This window comes from Gorilla gorilla, chromosome 16 (genome assembly GCF_029281585.2).
Source record: "Gorilla gorilla gorilla isolate KB3781 chromosome 16, NHGRI_mGorGor1-v2.1_pri, whole genome shotgun sequence".
Taxonomy (NCBI): domain Eukaryota; kingdom Metazoa; phylum Chordata; class Mammalia; order Primates; family Hominidae; genus Gorilla; species Gorilla gorilla.
Genome location: NC_073240.2, coordinates 28,726,710 through 28,753,013, shown reverse-complemented (window position 1 = coordinate 28,753,013; position 26,304 = coordinate 28,726,710). Strand labels below are relative to the sequence as shown.

General features: G+C 39.6%; 1 protein-coding gene across 4 annotated transcripts in view; it reads right to left on the bottom strand.

Moving 5' to 3' along the window:
- The window catches only part of GABRG3 (gamma-aminobutyric acid type A receptor subunit gamma3), a 566,172-nt gene that overhangs the window by 47,693 nt on the left and 492,175 nt on the right, over nucleotides 1-26,304 (bottom strand). For all 4 annotated transcript variants that reach the window (XM_019011354.4, XM_055362498.2, XM_019011355.3 and 1 more), the window contains one exon: nucleotides 12,720-12,857. In XM_019011354.4, coding sequence (XP_018866899.1) covers nucleotides 12,720-12,857 — 138 coding nt within the window. The remainder of the gene's footprint in view (nucleotides 1-12,719; nucleotides 12,858-26,304) is intronic.

Sequence of the window (26,304 nt, the reverse complement as noted above, 5' to 3'; positions counted from 1 at the left end):
TTCACTGAAGATTATTTTGAAAGACATCTACCTGATATTAGCTGTGATTTTTACTAGGAGATAGAATTTAAGTTTTTTTAAAAAAAATTCTCATGTTTATACTTTTCCCTACTTTTGAGGTTTTTTTAAAAATATGAAATCAAGTCTATTGTATGAAAAAGAGTATGTCTCATGTTAAAACAAAACTCTGGAAACATATGTATCAAGATATTAACAAAGACTGGTGGAGATGCAGATTTGTTGTTTTCTTCTACGTATTTTTCTGTGATTTTAAAGATTTTTTAAAGCAAAATTTTAAATCATTTGGAATATGCATCAATAATTTAAGAAGAAAAGCATTATGGAGATATGAGAGAAAAGCCACCACTACTATTTTGTCTCAAGGGTATTTTTTATCTTGGTGCATATCCACACCCCAATACAAACACATAAAACAATACAGAAGATTTTATACAACTATTTTTACCTAACATTATATTATGAGCATTTTCTTTTTCAAAATGACTAAATCTTTCTTAGTCTTCTTATTCAATACAAATTGTCGAACAGCTTGTGAATTGAAGACACAGAATCTCATAGATGGCAGACAAGTTAACCAGGAAGTGCAGGGCCTAAGGCCAGCCTTTACATGCACAAAGTGAGTGCACAGATGTCGGTCAGTGGTGCTCTCATCAACACAAAGAACAACATGAATATATGTCTTGAACAAATAGATGTTCTACTTTATAAAAGCAAATCTACTTATGAAACAAACAATATCACTGCATGGAATCAGCAGTTATTTTAAAGATTGATTCCCTGGAATACACTGGGGCCTCCAGCTTAGTTAAAATGGCAGAAAGAAAAAGAAGCCCTGTGCTAGCCAGAGGCTGGGACAGGGCTTCCAGGCTCAACTGCTCTCTCTCCTTAGACTTGCCCCGGATTCCACAGCCAGGGCTGGCAGCTGCTGCAGTCACCCTGGGCTGCATGCCTAGCCATCTTATGATGTCCTGGGAGCAGCGCATTAACTTCACATCATCTTCAGATTCTTTTGAAGTGAGACTTAAACCAAGACCAAAGCATGCTTTTTATGCTCCTTTTATCTGTGACTTTATTACAGAAGAAATAAAGAGCAGTTGGAATGTGCCCTCTCTTTCTACTTGACACATACTCAGAGAGCTGTGATGAATTCTAAGCCAAGTCTGTGGCTCTAAGTCCTCATTAGAATTGGGGGCTGGCTAGCTACTTTTTAAAAAGAGACTTTGTTCTAAGTTGAGCATAATTAGTCCTGACAAATGGGCTAATCACAATGCCGTGCAATTCTGGATAAACTCCAAACCTCTAAAGCTTTTTGTTTTGTATTGATAAAACAAAGGCTTTTGGTATGAAAGACCAATAAATTACCCCAACATGGTTTGATAACAAGGCTTTGATAAATAAAATTACACAAGTCATATGGGATATGACTAAAAAATTAATTCTGTAAATAACAGTAGCATTGGGCATATGGGGTAATAAGAAGAAAATTTAGAGCGATGCATACTGCCTAAATAGCCCACATATTTGAAGTATGACTACAGGGAGTAACAGAGGTGACTTTCAATGTCCTCGTAGTTCTTACTTCAGTGAGGCTTTTCCTCAGACTCCTTTTTGTTTGTCGGTTTTTTTGTTCTGATCACACTTTTTTACTGGTAATTACTTCTTTGAGGAATAGACATTTAAGCATTACATGGACATATAATTTTTACATTTTATTGTCCTTATACTTAAATTTTACCATAAAATACTAACTGAACACAAGTATATACTGGTCTTACGGCCAATCAGCAGATGTTTGAAATCCAAAGATTAATGGATGGATAGCTTAAAGGAAGTAATAAAACAAATATCAACTGTAGAATCAAGGTGGTAGTAGAATTTTTTGGTTTCTGTATGATGACACATGAGGTGATACTCAAGGAAACTCCCTATGGACAGGAAGAAAGATGTAAACTTTGAGTTGTGATTACAAGGAAAACCCTAGCCAGGACTGGACTGGGCTGCCTGTCTGAGTCTGGGAGGTGCTTGGCTGGAGCATAGCTGACTGCGTGGCTTCTCTAATTATGAATTTTTCTTCCCTGGGAAGAGTAAGTAGGTTGACTGAATGAATGTTTGGATACCCTCTGGGAAGGGGAGCCCCGAGGCCACTGAAGGCAGGGGCCGCAGTGTGGGGCTGACGCTGTGCCACTGAGGGCTGAGGGAGCTGGGCTTACCTGCTTCCACCCAGACCAGCGTGAGCATCTCAGCAGCACAGCAAGGAAGGAGAGCATGAGAGCACCCCTGCCAAGGGCCAGGTGCTTGCAAAACGACTGCATTCCTGCATTCCTCTCATGCGTGGTGCTCTGATAAATGGAGTGAGTCTCCTCCTGCTTTAGAGCAAATCAAAAGGAGAAGGTGAACTACTAAGTCCAATGTAGTATGACTCCGACGACAGACATCTTCAATGGCCACAGAAATGCGGCAAGAGCAGTGTGAAGGGGGGGTGGTGGTGGGGGTGGTGGCAGGACAAGGGCCACACGTGGGGCCACACAATTCCCATGCTCCTGTCTCTGTCAGTTATTTAGCAAATGAGTCTAAAAGATAAATATATCTTTATTTGTTATGGAGAGCGAAGCGGGAACCGAGCAACATCCGAAGAGCAGTGCTGTTGTCCAGGGAAAGTTGGGGTCTGGAAGGAACTATTTTGGGTACATTCAAAATTTCCTGCACAGAAGTGTCTGATCAGTGACAACCAGTTGAAATAGAACCAGTAAGAAAAGTTGCATTGGACAAAGAGGAAACGCACCCAGGTTATCTAATTGACGGCTACTGTGGTAATAATGGTAGAGAGAGATTGACCCTGGCTGGCAAAAGCTTCGTTATCTCAGGAAACAGGCCTGCATTTCTTCAGATTCTGTGTTGACTAAGATGGAAAATGGACGTCTGGCCAACAGTCTTCAGGTGAGCTGGATGGACATCACCTATGTAAGCTCCTGACTCCCCAGGGGACTCCTAAGGAATCAATTCCCCACCTAGGCAGCCAGCCTCCAAACAGGTCCACAGCATCCCTTGTCTGCACAGAAGCAGTGTGGACTTTTAAAATCTGAATCCTGCTGAAAGCAGTCAGTATTTTCATAGAAAATGAATTTGTGGTAAGCTACATGCCTGTGTGAGTTTATAAAAATAAATATCAACCAACTAAAATCAATCTGCTCTGCCCCTTTCAAAAAGTTTGGTTCGTATATTTGTATCCATATGGCAAAACTAGGCTTATCTGAAAAGTACATAAATGGTGTTGGGAAAACTGGCTAGCCATAGGCAGAAAACTGAAAATAGACCCCTTCCTTACACCTTATACAAGAATTAACTCAAGATACATTAAAGACTTAAGCATAAGGCCTAAAACCATACAAACCCCAGAAGAAAACCTAGGAAATACCATTCAGGACATAGGCATGGGCAAAGACTTCATGACTAAAACACCAAAAGCAATGGCAACAAAAGCCAAAATTGACAAATGGGATCTAATTAAACTAAAGAGCTTCTGCACAGCAAAAGAAACTATCATCAGAATGAACAGGCGACCTACAGAATGGGAGGAAATTTTTGCAATCTATCCATCTGACAGAGGGCTAATATCCAGAATCTACAAAGAACTTAAATTTACAGGAATAAAACAAACAACCCCATCAAAAAGTAGCTGAAGGATATGAACAGACACTTCCCAAAAGAAGACATTTATGCAGCCAACAAACATGAAAAAAAGCTCATCATCACTGGTCATTAGAGAAATGCAAATCAAGACCACAATGAGATACCCTCTCATGTCAGTTAGAATAGTGATCATTAAAAAGTCAGGAAACAACAGATGCTGGAGAGGAAGTGGAGAAATAGGAAAGCTTTTACACTATTGGTGGGAGTGTAAATTAGTTCAATCATTGTGGAAGGCTGTGGTGATTCCTCAAGGATCCAGAACCAGAAATACCATTTGATCCAGCAATCCCGTAACTGGGTATATACCCAAAGGATTATAAATCATTCTACTATAAAGACACAAGCACACGTATGTTTATTGCAGCACAGTTCACAATAGCAAAGACTTGGAACCAACCCAAATGCCCATCAATGATAGACTGGATAAAGAAAATGTGGCACATATACACCATGGAATACTATGCAGCCATAAAAAAGGATGAGTTCATGTCCTTTGCAGGGACATGGATGAAGCTGGAAACCATCATTCTCAGCAAACTAGCATTTAAGAACAGAAAACCAAACACTGCATATTCTCACTCATAAGTGGGAGTTGAACAATGAGAACACATGGACACAGGGCAGGGAACATCACACACCCCAGAGCCTGTCGGGGGGTGGGGGGATGGGGGAGGATAGCATCAGGAGAAATACCTAATGTAGATGACAGGTTGATGGGTGCAGCAAACCACCATGGCATGTGTATACCTATGTAACAAACCTGCAGGTTCTGCACATGTATCCTAGAACTTAAAGTAAAATAAAAAAAAATTTTTAAAGTCCCTTGTTGGATAAATTTTAAATAATGAAACTATTAATATAAACAGGAGTGAAGTGTAGCTACTAAAATATCAAAACAATATCTTCACTCCTATGTCTCCTTAATGCTTCCATATTAATTTTTCTAAGATGACAACTAAATATTTGCAAAGGGATATATTTATCCTTTAGACTCATTTGCTAAACAAATTAAGGGTCATTTTCTCTTCCAAACATTCAAGTACTTTCTTTGAGCTAATTATTTTGCTAGCTCCCTGGGATACCAACAGGTGGATTCATTGGGAAATGTGTAAAATGAATGCCAGACAATGATTGCTGTCTGCTTTGAAGCTCATTAATCCTCACAAGGTCCTTATCTCTGAGGCCGGCACTAGAATTGTCCTCCCCATTTTGCAGATGAGGAAACTGTGTCTCAGAAGTAAGACAATGCATCCAAGATGACAGATCTCATGAGTGCAGGCCTGGAATTTAAACCCAGGTAGGATGGCTCCAGCATCACATTCTCAACCTCTGTTTTCCAAGTCCTCCTTGGTTACAATCACAGTACGATGCTATGTGCTAAGTGTCACTATGGGGCAAAATCAGGGCATTATGGAAGTAAATGGCTGTCAACCTGTCTTGGCCTTTGAGGGACGTGGGAGCGGCTCCTGAAAATGGCCTCCTGGAGGAATGACATCAATGCTTAAAAGCCCAGGGACTACTAAGTTATCCAGGTGGGCTGGGAGGGTATGGGAGTGTGGCATGAGTGCTTGCTAGGATGTGGGCAGGAACAAGTGCTCCAGGAGCTTCAGCTCAGGCGTCAAGGGCTGTTTGGCTTTTATCCAGTGCAGGTTTCTCCTGGCGCATTCTAGAGTGCCGCGCTCCACAGCTATCTCGAGGCTACAGGACGGCTCGCCCTCGCATTTCATGAACTAAGATACTTTTAAGATTCAGTTTGTCATTTGCGTCATGGGATAGTGGCCTAACTACCTTAAAGGGTTGTAGTGTCATCAAAAAAGCATGTAAAACAATGAGTGTTCCTAAGCATCTTCAGCATGGCGATATTCCAGAGAAACAGTTTCCAGAGCCCTAAATCTCAACAATAATGTGCTTTTATAGATAATTTTAAATCATCCTACTCTCTTATGTCATGGTACAGATTTAAGACTTTCCTTCTGATCAAATATTGGAAGCAGTAATATAATTCTACAATGGAAAAATGATTATATAAAATATCCACGCCAGGGGATGTACTGTTTGGTATATACAGTCCAACACTGGATAGATAAATAAAATGTTCTGGAAACTGGGAGTCAGATACAGGAAGTCAAATTAACTCTTTGTGGCCCTGGCATCATGAAAAAGCCACTGGCCTCAGAATGAGAGGGTCTAATGCTAGCTACAGTACATATTGTGTGGACTGCTGAAGGCCATGCCTGAGATCTTGCTGAGACTGGTTCCTCATCTATAAATAAAGGTATTGGCCCATGTCCCACCTTGCTCAAAGTATAGAGCAAGAGCCAAATAAAAACCATAAAATTCTCTTATGTAGAAATATTACTGTCATAATATATTAAATGTTATAATTTATTCAGGTCCCATGGAAGGAGTAATTAATTAAATCTGATTTTAAAAGAACAGACATATTCAGATATGATTTGTATCACAGGATTTCAATTTTCTTAGCAGACGAGCAGTTCATTAGACCAAGAAGAGGTTTTTTCTGCATTTCCCGTCTGAATTAGAGATGGAGGATGACTCACAGTGGGTTTGAAAGATTTTTCACTCAATCTTGTGAACAAAGATACCGACGCTATTTTTAAAATTATGACTTTCAAACTCAGACTGATATATTACCCAGATTGCATTCAGAAAAATATGACAAAAAGCCAAGAAGAAACCACTTTTTGAGTTTCTTCTACAAGAGCTATTTAAACATATATTCCTATTTGCATTCAAGATATAAATCTCACTATAGCATCCTGTTGGAGCATGTCTCATTGAATAAAATGCTGGCAGCTGGTTTAGTGGATGATTACTAAAGAAAGACAATGCGTAAATCTCTCAATTCTCCTCACGGGAACTACATTGAGTCAATAATAATAGGCAATATTTGTATATATATATTGCAATTATGTACTTGGCATGTGTTCATTCACCTAAATTCACAATACCCATATAAAGGAGAAGGCAGTTTCCCTCTCACTTATGAGAGGAGTGCGTGGATGGGTCAGAGGAATTGCCCAAGGTCACATAGCAGGTAAGTGGGGTAGATATGTTCAAGCACAGTGTGGTCTGACTCTAGTGCTGGAGCTCCTGCCCCCTGTGCTCCCTCCCTCCCAGTGGGCACTGCCGGAGGAAATATATGTATTTTTTAATTAGCTGGAGTGTTAAACACACAGTATCAAAAACTTCATATATAGAATACTTTTTTTGAGTTTGGAGAATTACTTACAGAAGCTTCTACACGTAAAGACTGAATCAACTTCAAAAACATCAGATGTCCACATCAAGCCATGTGGCTTTTGCCATAGCCATGCGAGAGCAGCCTTTCTCCTGATTGTTTTGACTATAATAACTAGTCTCTGGGGAAGCCTATTTGTTGTCTTATAATAAACCAGGCACCAGAGGGAAAGCTCCTAGTGCAATTAATCTGGAGCCCCAGGCTTCTTCCTTGATCTCTTCCTCTGATGTCAGGGAGCCTTTGCCAGGATCACTTCCACTACAAAGCCGCTTCTAAGCGTGCTCCGAGCCTGACCTGAGCACCCTTCAGTTTGCCGTAAGTATGCCCACTGCAAAGCAGCCTTCACATTTCCAGTCCTATCTCACAAAACCTGCTGTGGGTAAGAAAAAAACGCTGCGCATTCTACCCAAATTATTTTAGACAACTGGACTCAGGTTCAGATAGCCATTATGGGCAGCCTTGATATGGCAAAGATATGGATTAACCTGCAAATGTCGTAAAGGTTTTACACAAAGGAGAGAAGCAGCTTGCTATAGAGATCATAGAGTCAATCTCTTTCTCTCTTCCTGTTTTTCTTTAGCCTGAAAACATCACTATTTCACCATTATTTTTATTGGCTTTTTTATAGAAAATTCTGTTTCTTTTCACATTTGGAATTCCATTGTCTTCTGGTTGCCATGATATCTGGTAAAAAGTCAGATACCTGTGTTATTTTTGGGTTTTGATCATTTGGCAACAGTGCACTTTTTGTATGAAAATCTGTAATAAAAAAATTTATTATCCTTCAAGGGGAGCCCGACATTCTCTTTTCCAGGCCAAAGATTGGGACTAATCACCTTAATGCCATCAGGGGCTGGGTTGACTGAAGGCTGAGCTGTAGTTTGACAGGTTTTTCGGTCTATTTTGCACTTGCTGTACATATAACTCCAGGGGCTCTAGCTCCAGTGGCATGTTCACCGTGACGCCCCCTCCTGGTGCAACCTCAGTGATGCTCTTTCCTTATCTTGCCCTCCCTGATAGAGTCTGCTTTTCAGATCCTTTCTCCTTGTTTTCTTCACTTTCTTCTTTTCACAGTTTTGAAATTCAGAAAATGTCTGGAGTATAGAGTCCATTTGCCTTCCTTCCTTTCTCTCTGAGATAATGGCTCATAGGTATTTTAATTATTGACTTTCACTGATGCGCCAACCCAAGAGGATAACTTTCCATAGCCACCTTCTTTCCAGACTCGTAAGGTGGATTTTCATCGCATCATATGCAGGGCACATAGGATCACCATGTATAATCACTGACCATGTTCACCGATCACGTGGCCAAGTGGTGTTCACCAGACGTTATCCCCTGTACATGTCCTTCCTTTGTCTCCTCCTGCGCTCTTTGGAAGAAAGTCACCAGGTGCAGCCCACAAGTAAAGAGTGGGGGCTATGCCCTACCTCCTTGAGGGAATAACATCCACATAAATCATGTGAAATTCTGCATGGGGGATTTATCTGTGTTCTCCCATGTTTGTATGTATTTATTCAATCATTTATTTGTATCAATGTGGCCTCATGGATATTTATTTTATTCTTGGGTTATAATCCAATACTACTGTATTTATCTTGCTGCTCACATTTTTAGCTTTGACCATTGTGATATCTTTTAGTTGGCGTCTGTTGATATAGCCCCATGATTTTGTGTGTAGGCGGGTGGGTGTGAGGTGAGTGTTTAGCATGTCTTAGTTTCTGGAACTGCAAGATTCTCTAGGCTCATCTTGTATATTCACTGCTGCAGCCTCACAATCTGCCACTTCTCCAAGGAGCCCTGGTTCCTTTAATTGGAGAATGATATTAGAAACCAAGATCTGGGCACTAAGGGTACTTATTGCTCCTGCAGTGTTGTTGCTCCTAGGACTTCTCAGCTGACAGAGCAGGAAATATATGTGTGTATATCAATTCATACATGTATGCATATCCATATATATTTAGCTTCTTTTTAATTAATAACATTTAATGAAAACCAAAGCTGAACATCTTGCCATCAGCCTGTTTCCGATAATTCCAAGGTACACTTCCTTGAATTCGCTGCAGGTTATTCTCAGTGTTGGTAAGCCTACAGATATTTTAAATTATCAGAATAAAAAAATGTAGGAGGTTTACTTCTTACTGCAATTGGTAGATAGATATAGATATATAGAAGAGATAACAAAAAGTCTCTGATTTGCTGGGCGCAGTGGCTCACACCTGTAATCGCAGCACTTTGGGAGGCCCAGATAGGTGGACCACCTGAGGTCAGGAGTTCGAGACCAGCCTGGCCAACATGGTGAAACCGCGTCTCTACTAAAAATACAAAAAATTAGCCAGGCGTGGTGGCAGGAGCCTGTAATCCCAGCTACTTGAGAGGCTGAGGCAGGAGAATTGCTTGAACCTAGGAGGTGGAGGTCGCAGTGAGTCGAGATCATGCCATTGCACTCCAGCGTGGGTAGCAAGAGTGAAACTCCGTCTCAAAAAAAAGAAAAAAAAGTATCTGATTTTTATTATGCATGGTGGCCTTTGGCTAGTGCAAGGGAAAGGTCAGCTGCAATTGTCCTTGGAGAATAGCTGAGGAAGGCATAAAGACGGCAGAGAGACTGTTCAAGACCATCAGTAACATAACAAAGCACACTGCTGTGCCAGTCAGAAGTCTTAGTAGACTAAGCTGTGATCCCATTTGAATGTGATGTCTATACCATCCACCAGCTGTACTCATTAAGGTAGCCTAGCCCAATGCCTTCCAAACTTCATCATCATCAGATTCACCTGGAGGGGGAACACTGACACCTGCAAGGAAGTCCAAGTAAAAAGGATGCGTCTGGGACAAAGAGAATGTCTCATTTCCCAGTGCAATTGAAATGCTACTCCTCATAAAGTGCTAAACTTTCTGGGTTACTGCCACGGGTTAAATTGTATTCACCTGAAGATGTTAGAGTCCTAACCCACGGTACCTGTGAACATGACCTTATCTGGAAACAGAGACTTTGAAAATGGTTAAGTTGAGGTCATGAAGGCAGGGCTAATCCAATATGACTGGTGTTTCTATAGAAAGAGGAAATGCAGATACAGAGATCAACACCTCCAGGGAGAAGACAATAGAACAGAATTCACTTCCTTGAATTTGCTGCAGGTTAGAAGGACATGGAGAGAATACTACCTGCAAGCCGACGAGAGAGGCCTGGAGCAGATCCTTCCTTCACGGCACTCGGAAGATGCCAAGCCTGCCATCTTGATTTTAGACTTCCAGCCTCCAGAACTGAGAGACAACACGTTATTTCTGTTGTTTGAGCCACACAGTTGGTAGAACTGTTAAAGTAGCTCCAGGAAACTAATTCAGTGACTAATGTTTTTGAACAGTCTTTGTGCATTTTAAATAAACATATTTAATATATTACATCCAAGTCTCAGAATGTCATAAATAGTATTTTTGATATTTATGTTATCCCAATAGAGAAAAATGGGTCCAGTCAAATAAATGCAGCTGTTTAGGGCTGTGCCCAAAGCATGGCGGGGCCAGAGTGGCCACAGTGAGAAGATGGTGGGAGGCGATAATGGACAGAGCCTCACAGGGCCTGGACTCGGCAATGCACCTGCAGGCTTCACATCTCTTTCTCCTGATTCTGAGGTTTCCCAAAGTGTTTCCATTTCACAGATAAGTTCCCTAGTAGAATTATTTACATAAGCTTGAAAACTTGGCACAATCATATCCATCCTTTTCAAACTTTACAACGACTTGTGAGAACCAAGTAGACAGTGTTGCAAATGCTTTAGTCTTCTTGGAAAAAAGGGATTACGTAAGTAAGTGTGTTACTGCCATAGTCATAATGTTGAGTTAGGAGATTGAGAAACAAGGAATAACATTTGCCTATAAAAAGGCATTTATCTGAGAGGGATCCTTTAAAATGCCAACACAGTCCCATGGGTGATCCTCCACATTGTGAAAATGTCAATCACATTTAGCAAGCAATGGTGTTTCATGAATATTCATTAAACAGTGAACTGTTGACACCTGAATTGATGCTGGATATGGCCTGAAAAGCACACACGCAACAACACACCCCAGCTGCAGGCAGGGCGTGACTTCTCATGCTTGTGGGCTACAGCCACCATGCGTCCGTCATGAGCATATGAAATGGGAATTTTTTTATTATCCAAAGGACATTCTCCTTACAAGTGTAATTATACAAAAGATTGAATATGGTTGTAAAACTTATTAAAAATATGACTTTAGAGATCGATTATAATTTCGTTAAGAGCCACAGTAACACCTAGCACAAGAATTGTTCAGACCGTTGCCTCAAATCTGTTGTCTCCTTCTATTTGCCACTTTTCTGAGCTAGTATTTGCTTGCAATCAGTTTCAAAATCCCCTGAGTTAGTTGGGTTCAGCTTAACTTTGCATTTCCTTTTGTTTTGAGAACACCAGGAAAGGCCTTTGGGATTTAAATGCTAGAGCAGTCCTCCCTGCTGCTTGGTGACTCCCTTCAGGCGGCCTTAGACTCCAAAGGTCTGCTGGTGCATTGCAGCCTCATATGTAACTAACCTGCACAATGTGCACATGTACCCTAAAACTTAAAGTATAATAAAAAAAAAATTTAAAAAAAAAAAAAATTAAAAAAAAAAAAAAAAAGACAGGGAATTACGTTACTAAGGTAGGTGCCTCTTAATTGGGAGCAAGCATCCCAAAACGTTTCCCTTTGCGCTGCCTCCACAGTTCATTTAAATAAATTGTGGTGTTCCATTATTTAACATCGTCATTGTTTAATATTTAAACACAGATCCCATTTCTCAAATTTTCTACCATGACACTCATAGAGAATCTTTTGTTTTTCTCCCTTAATCAGGTAACTTTTTCAGGACTTTTCTTGATGTGTCAATAGCTCTCTATTTTACAGTTGTACCAAGAATTAAGACTGGGCTTTAAAGATATTTACAATTAATTCTCAAAACTGGCATCTTAATCTAGTCACCCATAAAATAAATTATTAGATAACTTTAAGACCCAACAAATTCTTCATACTAACAAATAATATCAGTAGAAAAGCTGACTCTACCCCCATCTGCACCCCACACCCTACCAAAAGAAAATCAGTTGTGAAATAGTGGACCCTAGGAATAATTAAATACCCAAACCAAAAAACAACATAAGACATAAGACAAAAAGCAAAACAAAACACATTCACATATACTCATAGGCAGAACAACTCTTTTTATTTAATTACAGGATTTTGAATATGTATATAATGATCACTTCATAAAATCAAATTGGTAGGTAATTATTTTCAAATCATTGAAAAAGAAACTCAAAGTTAAAGATAAAACTTAGAGTAAATAAAAGGAATTGAAACTCAAAGGACATATCACACCAGCTTCTTTTATGTGTGGATTCTCAATAATATTTGATTCTTCTTATGTATGTGGAAATTTGCAGAACTCTCCCCATCAGCAAAATTGGCTTATGTAAATATGGTCAGTAATGAGTTAGGTTAAGTTTATAGCTAGGTTTATAGACATTATGCAAACACAGCCTGGATTCAAAAATATGAATTATTTCTAACATCCCTCTCCCATACCAATTAAAACATGAAAACATAGTTTCACTTTGAATCACTTGTTTTGTCTCAAATATCACTTATGTATCATGGTTGCCCAAAAGGCTTGTACATTAAGGATATGACTACATATGGCCTTAGGCCTCTCTGGGTTTTGAGAGCTGTGCCTCTTTCAGTAAATTCCTACCTGCAGACGTTGTCACGATTTCTGTGGTGTTTCTGAGGCCCATGAAGTCAAACTGATAAAGCCGCCATGATTTCTGGTCAGCTGCCTCCACCGAATTTTTTCTCCATCTATAAATCATTTCTTCTTTGGGATAGCCATCTAAAAACACAGAGCAAACATTAGCACTTGAAGGTACACATTTATAAATCATTAAAGTGAAAACTATAATTCTGATCAATGAATTATAGGAGTTAGGAGTTAAACTTTTAGGCCATATGTGCTCTCTCAATTTTCCTCCAAGACACAGAAACTTGAAAAATGAATGGCTAAATGCCACCTAATCCAGCTGTAGATCTTCACGAATGGCCAGGCACTCCACTGCATAGGCCTGGCCACTGACAACACACAGGGAGTGGTGTCTTCATTTCTTTAACCTTGGAGAGCCGCAGCTGCCGTCGGCCTTCGAGGAGTGGAGGTGCTTGTCAATGGCTCCCAGACTCTGAGTCCTCGCCATGCAGATCTAACTACATGGCCCATGCCCACACACCTTTCACCCTTCCCCAAAATGTAGTCCATCCAGATCTCAGGAAAGAGGAGCTCACTAAGGTAATCACTCCAGGATTTGATAGGCCCTTTCTCCTATCAGTCTTCACCTTTGATAGGTGAATGTTGACCTGCTTCAGGGACCCCTTCTCATGTGGTTAATTATTCCAGGAAGGGTAAGCCTGGTGTTTCTGCTGCCTGGGACCCAGGTTGGTGACTGCCTAGATCATGACGTCAGGCAGGTGCTCTGTCCCGCTCCTGCGGGCACTGTCACCAGGGGTCCCTTGCTCCCTGAGCCAGAGCTGGCTATTTGCCAGATGCCTGCTTTTCTGCCTGCAACTGTACTCCTGGATTCCCCATTTCTGAACCATGCTTGGAACAACACCATCCCCTCTCTGCTGGAGCTCTTTGACCTGGTGCACCTGCTCTCTTTTTACTGCCTGATCTGCAGGCTCTGCAGCTCTGTCTGCCTCACAGGGCATGCCCTACTCTCAAGAACAGGTCTAGGCCTTGTGTCATTGGCAACATGTGACAGCATTGGCATTCTCAGCCTTCATTGATTCATACAGACACTGATGGCATGACTCTGGAAGAAATGTATGCACCATCTTGATGAGTTATGCTGAATACTAAAAGCACTGCCTTAGTGCACACATATGTATGCAAACATATTAATAAAGTGGTTGAAATATGCTGATTAAACATTTAAATCAGTTTGCAAAATTCTTAGAGGCAATCTGCCTTCTTCATTTTTTTCCCTCTCTGCCTGACATTGCTGGCTTGGCTCCACCATTGAAAGACTAAAATAAAGCACAGGCACAGGCATGCCCTGCTTTCTGATTGTGGGTTGCCCGGTGAAATTATTGTCAACACAGCAGGGATACATGCTCTCCCTTAACTTGAAAATGCTAAGCTCGAGGGACCCAGAGCCAGTCTGAAGCATTTCTATGAAGGAATCAAACACTGTCCTTGGCCATTGGCCAAGTCCCAATTGCTTCCTATCCCCATAATTACAAAAGGTGCTCTATGCTACAATTCTTCCTTTTTAACTTTGTTTTTAAATCACCTTTATTTGAGACATAATGCACATACATAAAATTCACACATTTAATGTGCCCAAATCAGGGTTTTTTTTCACATATTCTCTGAATGGTGGAACCATCACCCTAATCTAATTTTAGAATATTTTCATCACCAAAATGAACCACCTGACCAAGTAGTGGTCACTCCCCTTTTCCCCCCTTTTCCTCCCCACATCCACCACCCATCTCACCTAGTCCTAGGCAGTCACTTATATATTGTCTGTCACTATAGTTTGGTCTATTCTGGACATTTTATATAAATGGAATCATACGATATGTGACCTTCTGTAAATAGCTTATTTCACTTGGCATAATGTGTTCAAAATTCACTCCTATCGTAGCACACATCAGTACTCCATTCTCATTTATTGCCAAATAATATTTTATTGTACAGATATACCATATTTTGTTTATCCATTCATCAGTTGATAGATCTTTTGGTTGAGTCCATTTTTTCACGATTATGAATGTTGTTATGAGCATTTGTATACAGGATTTTGTGTTGATATATGTTTTCAGTTCTCTTGGTTACACACCTAGGAGTAGAATTGTTGAGTCTGGGTAACTACATTTAACATATTGAGGAACTGCCAGATTGTCTTCCAAAGTGGCTGGAACATAAAATTCTATAGCAATGTACAAGGGTTTCAATTTCTCCGTATCCTCTGCAACACTTGTTAGTTTCTGTCTTTTTAGTGATAACAATTGTAGCAGGTGTGACGTGGCATATCATCATTGTTTGATTTGTATTTCTCCAATGACTGATAATACTGAGCATATTCTCATGCTTTTGTTGGCCATATGTATGTTTTCTTTGGTGAGGTGTTTGTTGAGATCTTTTACTGATTTTTTAATTGGGTTGTTTTTATATTGTTGAGTTTTAAGAGTTATTTGTATATTTTGGGTACAAGTCCTTTATCAGATATATGTTTTAAAATATTTTCTCCCTTTCTGTGGTTCATCTTTTCTTTTGAAGCGACTGGAATTTTTTTTATTGTGGTAATATACACATAATGTAAAGTGTATCATTTGAATCATTTTTAAGGGCACAATTTGGCGGCATAAAGTACATTCGCAATGGCGTGCAACCACCACTAGCATCCATCTCCAGAATTCCTTTTCTTTCTTTCTTTTCTTTCTTTTTTTTTTTTTTTTTTTGTGACATGGAGTCTCCCTCTGTCACCCAGGCTGTGGAGTGCAGTGGTGCGATCTCAGCTCACTGCAAGTTCCACCTCCGGGTTCACGCCATTCTCCTGCCTCAGCCTCTTGAGTAGCTGGGACTACAGGCACCTGCCACCATGCCCAGCTAATTTTTATCTTTCGTATTTTTGGTAGAGACGGGGTTTCACCATGTTAGCCAGGATGGTCTTGATCTCCTGACCTTGTGATCTGCCCGCCTTGGCCTTCCAAAGTTCTGGGATTACAGGTGTGAGCCACTGTGCCCGGCCTCCTTTTCTTTTTAATAGAATTTATTTTCGAGTGTACTTCTAGGTTCACAGCAAAACTGAGTGGAAAGTTCAGAGATTTCCTGTATACCCCCTGCCCCACACATGCACAGCCTCCTCCATTGTCAATATCCTGCTGCAGAATGGTACATTGGTTACAATTGATTAATCATGTCGTTATTACAAAGAGTCCATAGTTTACCTTAGGGTTTACTTTTGGTGTTGCACGTTCTATGGGTTTGGACAAATGAATAATGACATGTATCCACCACTGCAGTATTGTACAGAGTATCTTTTCTGCCCTACAAATCCCCTGTGCTCCACCTATTCATCCCTCCCTCCGACCCTTCCCTGCAGCAACTACTGATCCTTTTACTGTCTCCATGGTTTTTCTTTTCTAGACTGTGTTAAGGTTGGACTCATATAGTATGTAGCTATTTCAGGTTTGCTTATTAGTAATATGCATTTAATTTTTTCCCTGTCTTCATGGCTTAATAGCTCATTTCATTTTAGTGCTGAATAATTTCCATTATCTAGATGTATCGCATTTTATTTATTAATTCACCTACTGAAAGCCATCTTGGTTGCTTCTACACTTGGGCAATTATGAATAAAGCTGCTACAAACATACAGGTGCAAGTTTTTGTGTGGATGTGACTTGTCTTTTGATTTTTCCTTCGTTTTTGAGGAAAATTTTGCTAGGAATATAATTATTCGTTGACAGTCATTTCTTCCAACACTCTGAAGGCATGATCTAATATTCTTAATGGCTTCCATGGTTTCTCATTAGAAATCTACTGCTAATCATATTGTGACTCACCTGTAAGTAAATATTGCTTTTCTCTTGCTGTTTTCAAAATGTTCTCTTTGTCTTTAACATTGTTAGTTTGACTATGATGTGTACAGATGTCAATCTCATTAAGTTCGTTGGGATTTGTTGACATTCTTAGATGTATAAATGAATTGTTTTGTCAAATTTTTGGCCACTATTTTTTCAAGTAATTTTGCCCCTGCTTCTCTTCTCTTCTCTTCTCCTCCTAGATTCCCATTATGTGTTTGTTGGCATTCTTCATGATGTGCCACAGGTATATTCATTTCTGTATATTTTTCTTCATTCATTTTTCATTTTGTTCCACTCACTGGATAATCTCCATTGGTCTATCTTCAAGTTTGCTGATTCTTCTTTATACTAAGATCTGTTATTATGTCAACCCAGTGATTTTTTTTTTATTGCAGTCATTGTACTTTTCAACTCTAGAATTTCTACTGGGTTCTTTTTAACAATTTCTACCTTTTCACTGATATTGTCTACTTGGTGATATCTAGTTGTTATACTTTCCTTTGATTTTTTTAAGGCATGATTTCCTTAAGTTCTTTACACACATTTTTAGTGTTTGTCTGATACATTCAATATCTAGAATTCTCCAATGATAGTTTCTATTAATAGCTTTTTCCTTTGTGTGTGGCATGCTTTTCTGTGTCTTTTAAGATTTTGTGATTTCTTTGTTGCTTTTAGACAACATATTGGAACAACTCTGATATCAGATACCTTCCTCCACTCCAGAGTTTGTTGTTGTCCCTGTTTCTGTTGTTTCTCTTCTTGCCACTTATTTGCTAAGTGACTTTCCTGGACTAATTTTATAGATTATGTGTTTGCTGCAGTAGCCATTGAGTTCTTTGCTGGCTTTTTGTGGTTGTTGTTGCTTTTATGTTCTTTTGAGCCTGGTCTCCTTTGGTTCACCTTGGTTCATTATAATGTAGTGGTCATCCAATAATCAGCCACAATATTTCCTCGAATTCCTTGCCCCTACTTCTTCCTATCTTTGTCATCATCAGTGTCATCATCACTACAGTCACCACCACCACATCACTATTAACATTATCACCACCTCCATCATCATCACCATCACAATCATCAATACCATCATCACCATCACCATCATAATCATCATTACCATCATCACCATCACCACCACCACCATTACTATCACCATCATTGTCACCATCACGATCATCAGTACCATCATCACCATCACCACTACCATTATTACTATCACCATCATCATCACCAACACCACCAACATGATCACTATCACCAACATCATCACTATCACCATCACAATCATCATTACCATCATCACCATCACCACCACCATTATTACTATCACCAACGTCATCACCATCACCACCACTGTTACTAGCATCATATCATCATCATCACCACTATCACCATCATGATGACCATCATCATCAACAATAGCATCGTCACCATCACCACTACTATCATCATTGCCATCATCATCGCAATCATCACCATCATCATCACGGTCATCATCACCATATCACTGTCCATATAACTGTAATTATAGTCTACGAACTATTTCAAGGGCTTTCTATATGGTAAGTCTCACAACAATTCTAATGATATAGACATTACTGTCTCCATTTTACAGATAAGAAAGCTGAGGCACTGAGACACTAAGTAATGTACATAAGGAAGAGACAGAGTATAAGGTTAGGATGTATGACTCTAGTGTCCATCCCTTCGCCCTCTGCACAACACTGGTCTCCATCTGTTCTTCTGATTGTCATGTTCCCCAAATCTAAGTTCCTCAACTTAAACAGATTTTTTTTGAGATGGAGTCAAACTCTGTTGCCCAGGTTGGAGTGCACTGGCGCGATCTCAGCTCACTGCAACCTCCACCTTCCAGGTTCAAGCGATTCTCCTGCCTCAGCCTCCTGAGTAGCTGGGATTACAGGTGCCTGCCACCATGCCCAGCTAATGTTTGTATTTTCAGTAGAGACGGGGTTTCACCATGTTGGTCAGGCTGGTCTCAAACTCCTGACCTCATGATCTGCCTGCCTCAGCCTCCCAAAGTGCAGGGATTACAGGCGTGAACCACTGCACCCAGCCAGCCACCCTTTTTATAAATCCACTTTTCTCAAGAGTAGAGAGGCAATTGTTTCCAAACTGCTTATTGTCTTGACCTTTATGGAAATACAGGTAATGTTTCAAAAGAACATTAAGATTATCAATCATTTAAAATACAGCCTGTCTTCCATAGTTTTCTCAAAGACTTAATAGAAACACTTTTGTTCTTTGCAGGGCTTTTTGTAAAACACTTCCTACTCTTGAGAAGGCTTCAGGGTCCCCAAATCAAGGTCGTGAATGCATTTGATCAGAGATTGACATGCCACTAAGCTAATGAAGCTGGGAATACAGAGCCCTTGCTTGCAGGGGCCCTTCCAAAGCGCTGGAGGGACACAGAAGCTTTTTTTGTGGATAATTTTGAATCATTAGAAAAGAACTCCTGTCCCATTTGTTTCCTCTCTTGGTATTTTTTGTTGGATGTTTGACATACTGAATTTTAGCATTCTTATATTAAATTCATCATTAATTTCTATATTTATCTTTGTATTTATGTTTAAGTAATACTTCCCTGAAACATGCTCAGATATTTTTATATTTCATTTGTTAGTCATTCTGAAATTATTTTGGTCTGGGCCTTTCTACTGACTGCCAATTGGGTATATTTGTGATATTAACAAATACTACTTGTCACCAAATTTTTAAAGAAGAAAATGCCTGTGTTTAGGAAAATGAAGTCTTCATATCAGGTAATTCCTAATCTGCTCCATCAGTCTGTCTGTCTAGCCTCATGTGGTGGTGGTGTGGCTGCAGTCAGCCTTGAGGGCATGGCCGTGATGCCTGGACCTGTTCAGGCCTGCTCCCTGGCTCTTGGGATGGAGAAGTCCCTCTTCAGGGCCTCTGTGTAAAGCCTATGAAACAAGGCATTTCCTGATTTTTGAACCTAGAAACCAATATTAAGAAAACTTTAAGACAGGCAAGACAGAGTTTAACTCTTACATATACTTCGTGTTAACTTCATGGTTGCCTTGTGTTTTCATGAAAGTGAAGGGATACTGTTTTTAACTATTAGTTCTTCCACACACATCATGAGATAACAGCCTAATTCCTAAATTATCAGTTTGAGTGTAATATTCACTACAGCATCGCAGAGAAATCACAGTTCTAGTCATAATCATAGATTCTTTTGGAAACCTGATACATTTCATCTATTACCTGACTTATCAACCTATGATAAAAATATGAAAGCCACTTCTTTTCTCTTAAATAACAATAAAATATACAAAGTTAGGCATTTGAAAAAAGAAAACTAAAAACTGATCAGCCAGCTTATTAAATTTAATACTTCATAGATTAAGTAAAACTATCAATGATTTTTGGACCAGACGTTTATAATTTCAGTGGCTGGTCAAATCTGTCAGAAAGGTAATCATTTCTAACTATCTTCTAACACATTCAGTCTTAGTCAACACACTACTGCACAATTACATAGCATTTTCCCCTGTGAAAAACTGCACTTTACTAGTTCTAATTCTCAATGACAGGTGTATTTCTCCCCTTCTCCATAGTTTCAGATTTCCTTGCAAATCAATTTGGGTCCTATAGAAGAAACATATAAGGGCTGCAAAAAGAGGGCAAGTATGAGAAAGCACCAGGTCAATGGGTATGCAGGGAATTCTACCAAACCTTTAACATTCAGATGCTATTAGTGCCATTTCAGCCAGCCCAGAGAGTAGGAAATGCAAGAAAAATATCTAATTATATTTTTATATAGTGAGTATTACAATGATATACAACCTAATAATGAATGCACAAGAAAAGCATTCTTGCTTAAAAATATGAACGTAAAATCTCACATAAAATGATAGTTAACGGAATCCATCAGCACATTCTTTTAATACATTAATACATTACGATCTAATAGGATTTATGCAGGAATGAGAGTAGAAATTCATAAGTATAATCCATCATACATTCATCTCCATAGAAAGCAAAACATATTTGATAAAATGCAGTGTATGTTTGTATTAAGAACACTGATTAAGCTAAAATATATTAGTCAACATACATATATATATATGTAGAGACAGAGAGAGAGAGAGTACGTATGTTCCTAAGATCCAATAACTTAAATTAATAGGAAAATAGAGTTCCTTTTCCTTTTAAAATTGAAAGCAAGATCATATCCATTGCCTTCCTTACTATTTGTCATTACGTTGTACATATTAGTTAACATACTCTTAGGAAAGTAAATAAATAAATATATAAAACAATTAGAGGCATACAGACTAGAAAGCAACATATGTTGCCAGGAGCGGTGGCTCACACCTGTAATCCCAGGGCTTTGGGAGGCCAAGGTGGGCAGGTCATTTGAGGTCAGGAGTTCAAGACCAGCCTGGCCAACATGGTGAAACACCATCTCCACTAAAAATACAAAAATTAGCAGGGCATGGTGGTATGTGTCTGTAGTCCCAGCTACTCAGGAGGTTGAGGCTGGAGAATCGTTTGAACCCGGGGGGCAGAGGTTGCACTGAGCTGAGATTGTGCCACTGCACTCCAGCCTGGGCAATAGAGTGAGACTCCATTTTCAAAAAAGAAAGAAAGAAAAGAAAGAAAAGAAAAGAAAAGAAAAGAAATGTTTACATATCCAGGAGACAGAAAGGAATTAATTAATAAACTAGTAGAAATATTTTCCTAAATTATCATAAAATACCCAGGCATAAACTTAAAAAAAAACATTCAAATCCTATGAGAGGAAGTTCGTAAGTTACTACTGAGCCAAATATAGATTAAAAAAATGTAAAGACACACTATATTCTTGCATAGGAAGACTGTATGACATACAACAGAAAGATGGTGATTCTCTCCAAGTTTATGAATTTCATGTGATCTCAATAAGAAGATTATTAACTTTTTTTCTGTTTCCAAAGTTGATGATAAATTTTATTCGTAAGAACAATCAAGCAAGAAGGGCCAGGAGAAGTACAGTGAGTGGGGCTAGCTTTTCCTAGGTTATTAACTATTATAAAACTCTACACTAAACCTATTGTATATTGGTGCTAGACTGATCAAAGGAACAGGAAAGATGAAAATTCTCTTGGGATTAGTTTATGATGAAGGTGGTTACTTAAATTAGTAGGAGGAAGAAGGTGTTTATGATCAGTGGAAGCCATATGAGAAAAAATCAATTTGGATCCATTCTTATATCACATATGAGAATAAATTCTGAAACCACATTTGCAAAAATTATAACAGCAAGAAAATTATGATACGGAAACAGATATGACCTAACTGACTCCACCTTGCCTTTAACCTCCAAGCTGCCTGTGTTCACCTGAGCATGGGCTAAAATAACTTTGGGGAAAATTTAGTTTATAGTTTTAGCCCTTGCCAAAACTAAACTGCCTTTATGAAACCAATGAAAGACCACAAGTTTAGGATTATGAGAGGGGCCTGAATTCTACTAAGATGTAGGTGTAGTTAAATGATAACCAGGCATTGTCTGGAGGTCACAAGATTTGTAACTTCAGTTACTCCCGTAAATAACATCACTATAGTGGAACCTGAGATTGGCCCTTTGAGATGTCTTTTCAGACTTTTGCATTTCTGATGCCTGGATGACTCCACTGGGACCAGCCACTCCTCTGGTGCCCACACCTAGAAGCAGACTCAGCCTAGGAGGACCACTTTCCACACCCCTATGATTTCATTCCCTACTAATCAGCAGCACCCATTCCCTAGCCCCCACCCCCTAAACTATCTTTAAAAAACTCTGGCCTCTAAATTTTGGGAGAGGCTGATCTGAGTAATAAAACTCTGGTCTCTTGTTCAGCTGGCTCTGTGTGGATTAAAATTAAACTCTTTCTCTAATGCAGTTCCTCTGTCTTGATAAATCACCTCTATCTGGGATGCAGGCAAGATGAACCCACTGGGCAGTTACAATTCCAAATGGATCAGGGATCTAAATATTAAACAAAAAAAAAAACAGCCATATACTAGGATTTGAGAAATATGAATAAATTCCTTTATAGCTTTGGCTTTGGAAAAACTTTTCTAGCAATGACTCAAAATCTAGAGGCAATTAAAAACTATACTTACAAAATTGTCTACATGAAAAAAATGATTTAAAAAAAGCATGGCAAAAAAGTACCCTATAAGAAAAGTAAAAATGGCAAATAACAATTTGGGGAAAACAGAGTTAATATGTAACAGGAAAAGGACTAATTATGCTAATAAAGAATGATTTATAGGCACAAGAAAAATAAGACCAAAAATCCGATAGGATGAAAAGGTAAAAACTGTGAATAAACAGTTAACAAAGGAAGAAATAAAAATGGCCCATAAGCCAATTAAAAAAAAAAAAAAGGATTACACCCTCACACCTGTAATCCTAGCACTTTGGGAGGCTGAGGTGAGTGGATTGCCTGAGATCAGGAGTTCGAGACCAGCATAGCCAACACGGTGAAACCCCATCTCTACTAAAATACAAATTTAAAAAAAAAATAGCTGGGCATGGCGGCGTGCACCTGTAATTTCAGTTACTTGGGAGGCTGAGGCCGAAGAACTGCTTGAACCCAGGAGGCGGAGGTTGCAGTGAGCCAAGATCGCGCCATTACAGAGCGAGACTCCGCCTCAAGAAAAAAAAAAAGAGAGAGAAAGAAAGAAAAAAGAAAAAGAAAAAAAGACACCCCAATTCACTCCTAATAAGAGAAATGCAAGGTACTGGGCACCAACAAATCACACTGAAATTTGATAAGTAAAGGGAAAGAATTAAGCATTTTCCCTGTCTTTCCTGTAGATACTGAATTTCAGGCTAAATAAGTACTGATGTGCAAGTTTTTTCAATAAACAAATCACTAACAAATGCAGGAGGAATGATATAATTAGAATATGCCAGTTCACAGCCTCCAATGAATCTGGGAGCACCAGAGGCCAAGGCTGTTACCCACTGAAGAGTCTGTCTTATGTCGTCAAGGCAGCAGGAACAGATATTATGTCCTTTCCATTGTAAGGCAAAGAATTATACAGGGCTGCCTATGATATGTTCTTATCCCAAGAGTTCAACTTGAAGCTAAGCAAAGTTCTAGAATTAACTACTGTTTACAGAAAATGTGGGGGATAGAGAAACACCTTACATGACACCATGAGAATATAGTCAGCCAAACCTAGGATGTGTGAGATTTGATGGGCAAAATGGCCTAGTTTCTGCCCAAATAAATAGAAGGAATTTTTATTGATTAAAAGAGACTTGAGGCCGGGCGCAGTGGCTCACGTCTGTGATCCCAGCACTTTGGGAGGCCGAGGCAGGCAGATCACCTGAGGTCAGGAGTTCGAGACCAGCCTGATCAACATGGTAAAACCCCATCTCTACTAAAAATACAAAAATTAGTCCGGTGTGGTGGTGGGCGCCTATAATCCCAGCTACTTGGGAGGCTGAGGCCAGAGAATCGCTTGAACCTAAGAGGCAGAGGTTGCAGGGAGCCGAGATTGTGCCACTGCACTCTAGCCTGTGCGACAGAGCAAGACTCCGTCTCCAAAAAAATAAAATAAAGTAAAAAAGAAGAGAGACTTGAGAGAAATATTAGCAGGATGTGATGTGTAGATCTTGACTGGTACTGCTTCAAACAAGCCAACTGTAAAAAAGACAACTGCAGAAATGGCACGTGGGCTGAGTGTTCTATGACAGTAAGGAACCCATACTAACTTTGTGTAATTATGACATTGGATTAACAGAGGCATGTCTGTTAGAGGTAGCTAATGAAGCACACCAGTCCCCTGCAGTAGCCTCCATGGGGGATATGTTCTAATACCCTCAGTGGATGCTGGAAACCATGGATAGTGCTGAATCTACTGCTGTTGGTTGGAAGGTGTTTGTATTTATATCTTCCGCCTACACATTTAATGCCTTATTCAGCTCAGCTAAGAATTTATCATGCACTATGGCTGTAACTTTTGCAGTTTGAGGTGCAACAGCAATACTAGCACAAATTTCTTTTTCATTGTTCACAATTTCATGAATAGATTTTTTTTACTGTAGATATTAACAACCACAGCATATGATTTTTTTTCTTTTCTTATTAAGCTGATAACTTTCATCTTTTCTCTTAAAGGAAGCACTTCATGGCTTCTCTTTGGCATATCCAAATTGCCAGCATCACTACTCTTGAACTTTGGGATCATTAAGTCAAATAAAAATTATACTTGAACACAAGCCCTGTGATACTGAGACATAATAATATAGTGAGGAGTAATACAGTGTGGTCACAAGAGAATAGAAAATCCAGGCAGTAGTTTCACATCATGAGCAAAAGGAAACTTGCAATAGCTGCAGATGCTATGAGCTGATAAGACCCTGAAATACCAGGATGTGGACCAAACTGGCTAAGACCAACTGGATCCAACATGGCACTGAATTTGACTTAGGTTTCCCCTAGGACCTCATTATTAACTCATTAACACAGTAAACCACACAACCACCAACCCCATGACAGTTCCAGGAACACCCATATTTGTTGTAAAAATGGGTGGCACCACAGTTCCGAGAAGTCTCCACCTTTTTCCAGGAATATTCCACCACTTGGTTAAAGAAACCCATAAAGATAAAAGCCCCAAACCCCATGGCATGACTCTCTCTTGAGTATGCCACACTCCCCTTTCTTGAGTGTGTACTTTTCACCTTGTGATAAATCTCTGTATTTTCACTGTATTCTGACTCATCCTTGAATTCCTTCTCACGATGGTGTCAAGAGCCTGGACACCGGCAGGGGTGGAGGTCCCACAGGCGTATGGGGACCTCCCCTGACCCACTGGTATCAATACTGTGACCGTTGATTTGATAACTGTACCGAAGTGACTAATGGGTGGACAGTGTGTACACTGTGGATACCCTGGAGAAGGGGACGATTTGCATCCTGGGTGGGATGGAGCTGGATGGTAAGAGACTTCATCACACTACTCAGTGTGGTGCCCAATGTAAAACTTATGAATTGTTTATTTCTGGAATTTTCTGTTTAGCATTTTTGGACCCAGGTTGACTGAAGGTAAGTGAAACTGCAGAAAGCAAAACGTGGATTAGGGGAGACGACTACATTTCTAGGAAAATCCATACAATGTACCATTTACTTTAAAGTACTCTTTCACAAATATGAGAGGAGATACATGCAGCCAAAATGGAAGAAAGTTGATGTGGAATAACTGGCACATGAGGTTTCATTGCACTCTTTTATCCATAAAAAATAGAACTAAAGGCTATATTTAGCCAATGAAATAGCTGTTTTAATGCTCAAAAAGTTTATCAGCATAAAACAACATAGGTAGGCCGCAAACAGCAGTACCTGCAATCTTAGGCCCTGGATTCAGACTCTGTCCTGTACTCACAAGCTGTAAGACTACGATCCCATTAAGTAATTCAAGACCTTTCTAGATCTCAGACCTCCTATCTGTGAACTGCAGAGAATGTGGATGGGACTCCCACCTCCTAAAAGTGCAGTGGTACTGAAGATGGCATGTAACTATATGCTATGGTCTGAACATCTGTGTCCCCCCCACAAATTCATACGTTGAAGTCCTAATCCCCAACGTGACGGTATTTGAAGGTGGGGCATTTGGGAGGTTAATGAGGCCATGAGAGTGACCGGATGGGATTAGTGCCGTTATAATAAGAGATA